The 8,326-nt window shown below is 31.5% G+C and overlaps 1 protein-coding gene across 1 annotated transcript; it reads left to right on the top strand.

The window, feature by feature from the left end:
- The first annotated feature begins 3,661 nt into the window (after nt 1–3,661).
- Nucleotides 3,662–6,917, top strand: LOC124538369 (inward rectifier potassium channel 4-like). The gene is made up of 4 exons (XM_047115414.1): nt 3,662–3,759; nt 4,284–4,438; nt 4,734–4,850; nt 5,397–6,917. Exons 3-4 carry the CDS (start codon nt 4,736–4,738, stop codon nt 6,443–6,445), a joined length of 1,164 nt encoding a protein of 387 aa, XP_046971370.1. The 5' UTR covers nt 3,662–3,759; nt 4,284–4,438; nt 4,734–4,735; the 3' UTR covers nt 6,446–6,917.
- Nucleotides 6,918–8,326: the final 1,409 nt, after the last annotated feature.

Raw genomic sequence — 8,326 nt, 5'->3', positions numbered from 1 at the left:
CCTTATCTCATTGGGAAATTCACAGGCTGTCGTTGTTGTATTTTTGTTGTAAGAAATATTGTTGCTAATATGATATGGGCTAAGCGTGAAATAAATTGTGCTATTATTGATTTTTTATTGTACGATACAATTAAATATTTTTCTGATGAATGTTACAAATGAGATCACAGTTGTCACCATTCAATTCCACTCGATTGAAATATTAATCTTAAAGGTTATTCAAACTTCCGGATCTCAGAGAGGCAATTCCTAAACCTTGAAATGAATTTTCAGCCTTGTCTGAATAATAAACAGACCTCGCTGCCCTAAAATCTTCGTTTGATTAAAATTTCATTATGATTACAGAAAGTTGATTGTTACAAAAGTTTTAGTTAAGGTTAGAATTTTAGATGATTCTGTGAATATTGTAACATGATTTAGATAATCTCAAGGATACTGCTTCATTCAATTATGATATGCTAGATGTTTTTTTTTAGTGATACAGTTTGGCGGACGAGTAAAAGGACCTTACGGTTAGTGGTCACTGTTGCCTTGACACAATGGTATTATATATAAGAAATATTAATTATTCCTTACATCGCCAATATGCCCCCAACCCTGGAAACTAAGATGTTATGTCCCTTGAGTGAGTGAACCATATACTGGTTCACTCACCCACCTCATTATAGGCACACACACATCTTCGGATGTGATCGGTTTTACGAAATTTGCCGATGCTACATCTAAGTTGTGTCGTACTATAGTACGACCTACATGTTTTTATATGTGTTGATACTGATAGCTATTTATACTATGAAAATTATACGCTTCTCTACTGATGACCTTCAAATTTGACCTTTTTCATTAATCAGGCCCCACTGGTGTATAATTTAAACCATCAAACACACTATGGCAGATCGATCAACACCGTCCATTTAAACCCCTCGAGATAAATAAAAAAGGAGCTCTTATGACTTTATCCAAGGCTCAAACTATCTCAATACTAAATTTTACATACATTAGTTCAGGGCTTAAGCGTGAAGGTGCCAGGAAGAGTTACTTTCGCATTTAATATTAGCATAGATAGTCTCAGTATTTGTACAGGTTCCTTGACCCTAAATAAAACATTATTCTAGAGCTAATTAAAAATGATAATGTATATAATAATACTTCATTCTTTATGTATTCAAATCTTACATTGTAATGTAAAAGCTATGTAAACACGAGTCGGCTTATTACACGAATCCGTATCAACAGTGGAATAAAACCTTATCTTATAACGTTCGTTTCCATTTTTAAAATCCGTCAAAAATTGTTCGTTACAATTTACAAATAATGAAACAAGTCTTACATAGCACAATTAAAACAAACAAAATATATTTTATTTAATTGTGCTATTTAAGAGTCTGCATAGCACTTATATGTTCTCCGGTATATAATCCAAATTTAAATAAATTTTATATATAGTGATATTAAATGTTTTTGTAAAGTATGTCGGTTTTTCGTCAGAATAATAGCGAGTAGTATATAAATCTGTGGTTAGTGTTTTTTTAAAGTACATTTTAATATTTAAAATTGAAGATTGTGAAGCTCTATTCTATAAAGTACATTTCGATTTTGATTTTATAAGCCGAGCTTATTTACTTCTACAGGATCTAATCTGTATATTATTATATACATGTAAGTCGTACAGTGAAGATGATTCATTAATTTATTCATTTAAAAAAAATATAATATAACCAATTATAAATTTCAGTATAATACAAGCAATATAATGTCAGCTTAATTATGTAATATTGTTTTATTTATGAATTATGCAGTAGGAGTTAATCCAGTGCATGATTCAGTTCTGTCAGATTGCTGTCAAATCAACAATAAGAATGAGAAAATAGAGAGTCCATATGTAAATTACTAGTCCTTTGAATACTGAAGACTAATATATAGAATATATTAAGCTCCTTGCTAAAGTAACTTCTATACATATAATAATTGGAGTGTCTGTTTGTAATATTAAAATAGCCCTTTTTTATGTGCAATTCATGTACTAAAAAAACATTTTTTACAATTTTTGTCGGTCTGTCTGTTTGATCCGGCTTATCTTTGGAATGGCTGGACCGATTTTAAGGAGACTTTCATTGGCAGATAACTGATGTAATGAGTAACTTAAGTGACATAAGTAAAGTCGGTCCATTCCGCATTAGTTCATGTAATACTTATTATTATAATTTAAACATGACGGTTTAAAACAATGTAACCAAACCTTAACGTCGCACGATGCCATTTCTTGCTACCAGATTATTTTATCTTAGGCTCTTGACAGCCTCCACAGGAATTTATTTTTAGAAACAGCTATGTTGATAATTAAGATAAATTTGCAAATTTTTCTGCACATCATACCTGAAAACTTATTATCATTGCCTTTAACTTTTAATTTTAATTCAAATCAAAGTGGAATTTAATTTAAAATTAGTTTGTTTTTACTATACCTACTAACACATGGTCGCAGAGCCGAGATGGCGCAGTGGTTCGAACGCATGCATCTTAACCGATGATTGCGGGTTCAAAACCCAGACAAGCACCGCTGAATTTTCATGTTCTTATTTTGTATACTCGAGCTCAGCAGTGAAGGAAAACATCGTGAGGAAACCCGCCTGTGTCAAATTGCAACTAAATTCTGCCACATGTGAATTCACCAACCCGCATTGGATTGGAGCAGCGTGGTGGAATTCGCTCCAAACCTTTTCCTCCTTGAAGGCCTTAGCCCAGCCGTGGAAAATTGACAGGCTATTGTAGTTGTATGGTCGTATAGATATTTATAACAAATTATCTGATTGTCGTAATGATTTTATTATATGAGTCAATAAAAGTGTGTTTTATAAAAAATTTTTAGACTTTAATTATATTTGCGCGAATGTCTGCCAATTCTCATAATTTATGTACAAATGAGCTGAGATGGCCCAGTGGTTAGAACGCGTGCATCTTAACCGATGATTGTGGGTTTAAATCCAGGCAAGCACCACTATATGTATATATGTGCTTAATTTGTGTTTATAATTCATCTCGTGCTCGGCGGTGAAGGAAAATATCGTGAGGAAACCTGCATGTGTCTAATTTCATCGAAATTCTGCCACATATGCATTTCACCAACCCGCATTGGAACAGCGTGGTGGAATACGTTCCAAACCTTCTCCTCCTCGAAGGCCTTAGCCCAGCCGTGGGAAATTGACAGGCTATTGTTGTTGTATTTTGGTATAATTTATGTACAAATGAACTGAGATGGCCCATTGGTTAGAACGCGTGCATCTTAACCAATGATTGTGGGTTCAAATCCAGGCAGGCACCAAACGCTCTCCTTAATGGAAGAGGAGGCCTCAACAGTGGGAATTGTACAGGCTGTTACTTTACTTTACCTACTTTACTATGTACAAATGATGATTTTGTTACCAAAATAATTTAATTATAATGACGAGAAGTACCTGAGTTTCCTGTAAAAAATAATATATTGTTGTATTTGTCACAGACTTTTGTAAATATAAATGCATTGCTACTGTAATATTTTAAAATAGAAATAAGGAAGCAACTACGTTACGGTTCAACGCGATCACAGTTAAATTATAAAACGGTAACTATTACTATTCTAAGATAAGATAAGTAATTATGCTAAGGCTAGTAAAATTACCTCTTACGTTTTGTTACATCTCATTTGTGTCTCGATTTCGTTACGTGAAGGAAGGTTAAATAATTTTTAAATATAAAACAAAAATAATTCGACGAAATAAGGTAAGTTTTTATAACTACAATCACATAACATCTTAATTCCCAAGGTTATTGGCGATGTACATAAATATTTCTTATAGACCAATCTGTGGGCGATGGTAATCACTTACCATCAGACGGTCCATATGCTCGTCTACCAACATATGTCATAAAAAATGTCTCATTGATATATGCTTCGGATTTGCGAATACATCATTGTATAGATCATCTATGCGTTTCGTTAGAAGGTTTTTTATTCTGTATATCATTCGAATTAAATTAATTCTGTTCTAAATTCAAATCAATATCATTATCAAATATCTTGTGATACAGACTATATGTGTTTTCCAAATTACAAGAATGCTTATATACGCAACGTCATAACTCCTGAATCCAACTAGGAAAAAAATCGAATCCCTGTCAAATTATAGAAACCTCTGTGAATTCAAATTCGTTAAGCGTCTATTGGAACGTATAAATGGTTTTGTTAGAATTAATTTTATTTTGAAATGACGTCAAAAAACTGATTTATCTTATCTTATTTGCAGAATTATGACTTTAAATACATTGCCTTGGTAATGTTATTGAGTAGATTTATTCCATAGCAAGATTGAGCTGTACATAATGGATGTAACATTGCTCTCTCATATGAAGCACTCGGCTATCAAATGATTTTTGCATCATTTTATTCTGGATTAAAAAGGTAAACCTTTTTTCGCTTATACATTTTTAATTTTTAATTGTTTCATTCGTTTTTTAAATGATTCGTTAGTAACATTGTGATAGCGATTCGAAAATATTTCTATCATTTGAAAATCGAATTTATTAATTTTCATTAACATTTCATTTCAGTATTCAGAAAACAAATAGTTCGAATTGCATTTAATTGTAATTGATTAATTAGCATTGAGACCATTTAATTATCTCTTTTGTTTTTGCGACATAATTAAAAATAGACGTTCTTTTTTCAAATATTTAATACTGAATTTTTGCTTTAGATATGAATGAAGATAATAAGCAATGGTCCTACCTTTGCTCCGGATTGCATCAAGAAGCAGATGACTTTAGCTCTGCAACATCTTTAGTGCAACCTGGAATTTATCACCCCTGCAACAGTAAGCATTACATGTCTGGCTAAATTGATTATACACCCAAAGCTTTCTAAACTTACATGGGAATTAATAAATACGAGCAGTTTTTGTTTACTTTTTAAATATTAACATATTTTATTAATCGTAGAGTTACATACAACATGTAAACAGTTTATAGCATCATTTTCTTATAAAATCTTGTACTTGATTTAGTATTAAAACGGCCAAAGCCTAAAATGCTAAAATTCTTACCTTACTTTTGTATTAACCATTAGCTAGGCAATGTTTTCTGGAATTTCTATTTTAAGACGTTAAAAGGGAACACAGAATTGGTGTTTACAATACATATCCTACACGAGGTAAAGTAAAGAAATATTCTTGAGAAAACTTACAAGTGCCTGATATGATGTCATGTTAAATCCTCATTTGAGTATCTTGATGTCACAAAACCTGCGATAGGATAAACTCTTCAGTGATATAGGGACCTTATCCCAGTAGTGGGAATTAATAAAAAAAAATTAGATATAGTCTATTAATCATTAAAACGAAAAAATATTTTCTTCTTTACAGGAACATCAAACCCGAAAGCAATAAGAAGGAAATACTTGCGAGCTGTGTTTAAAAATGGTGAATTCAATATTTATAGAACGCCAACGAAGGCGTTGAAATTGTTCACGAATTACTTTATCTTGCTGGTTGAGACGAGATGGCGATGGACGCTAATGAACTTCTTCACAGCATTCACTTGCATCTGGCTGTTCTTCGGTTTCATTTACTGGGCAATATCTTTGAACCATGACGACTTTAACGATGATCATTTACCCCCATATCAAAACATCACAGGATTCACGCCTTGCATCAAAAATATTTACGGATTCACATCTGCGTTCTTGTTCAGTGTCGAAGTGCATACAACAGTCGCTTACGGTCGAAGAGCTATCACACTTGAATGTCCAGAAACAATTATTGCAATGTGCCTGCAATGCATTGTGAGCTCTATATTCCAAGCTATAATGGTTGGAATCCTATTCGCTAAATTGACTCGACCACGAGCGAGAACACAAACGATTCTCTTTAGCAAGCATGTAGTTATAAATGTGAGGAATGAAAAATTTTGTCTTATATTTCGAGTTGGAGATATAAGGAAATCTAGAATACTCTATATAGAACCAAAAGCCTATGTTTTAAGATTCAACTCAGATTATAATGTTCTGGGTGATTCAGAGCAAATTGAATTAAAATTGGATATTGATGAATGCGAATCAACATTTTTCCTTTGGCCGGTAACAGTGGTTCACGTAATTGATGAAAGCAGCCCTTTTTATGGATTATCAGCGGCTGATCTTTTGTGCACTAAATTAGAAATTCTTGTTCTATTTGAAGGTATAATTGAGTCGACTGGCCAACCTATTCAGGCTAGGTCGAGTTTCACTGAATACGATATACTTTGGGGCCACAGGTTTGTTCCAATGGTTGGTTACAATTTGGACAAAATGATGTACGATGTGGATTTTTCCAAGCTATCAGAAGTTCAGCAAGTCGATACACCTCTCTGTTCACCAAGCGAATATGATAATATTTTATTAATGTTTCCGAATGAAGCTTATTCTGAATATTAAATAAAATAAATATTAATTTAATAACATTATCTGCATTTATTATTATCATTTGAATAAGCCTAAGTAATTCAATATTACGGTTAGATAATACAATTTCAAGGTTTAATTTTTGTGAAAATATTCTTCCGTAGTGAGACACTGACACCCATACTAAGTTAGCAGCGACTTTTTTAACCAGTATTAAAAATGTTTCATTTAAATACAAAACAGAAATTTAAAATACTACTAATATTAAAAAAAGTATTACTGGTAAAGTAAGAGTTTTTTTATCACATTGAATACAACGTTAATTGTTTATTGTATCTGAAAAATGTTGCTCATATAATCTCATATATAAAATTCGTATTAATTAAATTTGTACATATTGGAATACAAAATAAAACGTGTTTTATATTTTAATGATGATGCCAATAAGCACTCTTGAATGTATAAATACAGTCATGCTATAAGTAAATATATTATATCCACTACATTGTAGATATTATTTTACGCGCCTGTTCACTGTCAACGATTTAATTTATTATTTAAATACCTGCCGTACTTTGGATGAATTGTATCAAGTTTTTTTTTTTTTATTTATTGTTCCTGTAATTTATGATTATAACCTTTTGTTTATTCTGAACGATTAAGCTTGCGATTAATTTGAGATTTTATTACAAAGCTATTTTTATGGATTCTTTGTTTTTTTGACTCAAATATATCTTAATCATTTTATGATAGTATCTTATGTTGTAAATTTTGTTGGAGGTACTATTTAGGCTTCAATGGATGTGTTGATTTCTACCGTGTGGATTACTGTGAAAAAAATGTTAGATGGGCTTAATAAAAGGCAATGCCAAATCTTACAACTAAGATAAAGCTACTTTATTCTATACTGTCAACCGAGAAAAAATCAATTAAAAGTAATTTTTTCGCACTGAAAATTCAAGATTAATTTTTGATCGACAAAAAACATTATTCTTTATCTATTTTTTTTATTTTATTACATTCTTGAGATTGTTTATGTGAATGCTATTTGTACATTAAGTTTATTTATACTTCCTCAAATGCAGACATTGTTGAGTCACTGTATTTACAAGAATGCTTTAAATAACTCCGTGAATAATTATTTGTTTCTATATTGTATCGACAGTATCATTCTTATGTATATGTCACCGTAAGATTACTAAATTTGTTAAATTACAATCTGACGAGACATAACGCTCAACCAATCAGCGCACGACATATATCCTTTCTACGCCAGTTCGCAATTTGACCGGTTCCCATCGACAGATTACAATACAGCGAATAATAATACGTTAAATAGCAATCATATTTCACGGCTCACAATATTTCGACAGATTATATTATATATATATATATATATATATATATATATATATATATATATATATATATATATATATATATATATATATATAATATATATAATATACATCGTATCGTATTCTTAACTTATAAAAATGACTAAGCTGTTAAGTTTTCCGGCTGCGATTTGAAGAACTTATAACGAGGCAAAAGATAAAGCTTCCCCAATTAATTAGCAAAAGTTTTGACTAGGTTTCAGAATTCATTGTTGGAATCAGAACTAGGTTGAAATTTAGCTAAAGTATCATGTTCGAACATGATGAGGTTACGAATCCGATACGTCTGTTTGGGTTCGTTTGTTTTAAATTAATTGAAACTGCTTAAGTACATGGAAATGTTCACAGACATATTCATACAGTCAAAGTTTTTATATGGCATATGGATCACCTGATGGTAAGTAGTAACCCATAGACAATGTAATTAGTAAAGTAAAGTAACAGCCTGTCAATTTCCCACTGCTGGGCTGCTGTTCCAATGCAGGTTGATGGAATACACATGTGGCAGAATATCTAT

This window comes from Vanessa cardui, chromosome 20 (genome assembly GCF_905220365.1).
Source record: "Vanessa cardui chromosome 20, ilVanCard2.1, whole genome shotgun sequence".
In the NCBI taxonomy this organism is placed as follows: Eukaryota; Metazoa; Arthropoda; class Insecta; order Lepidoptera; family Nymphalidae; genus Vanessa; species Vanessa cardui.
This window is presented reverse-complemented; position numbering and strand designations above follow the sequence as displayed.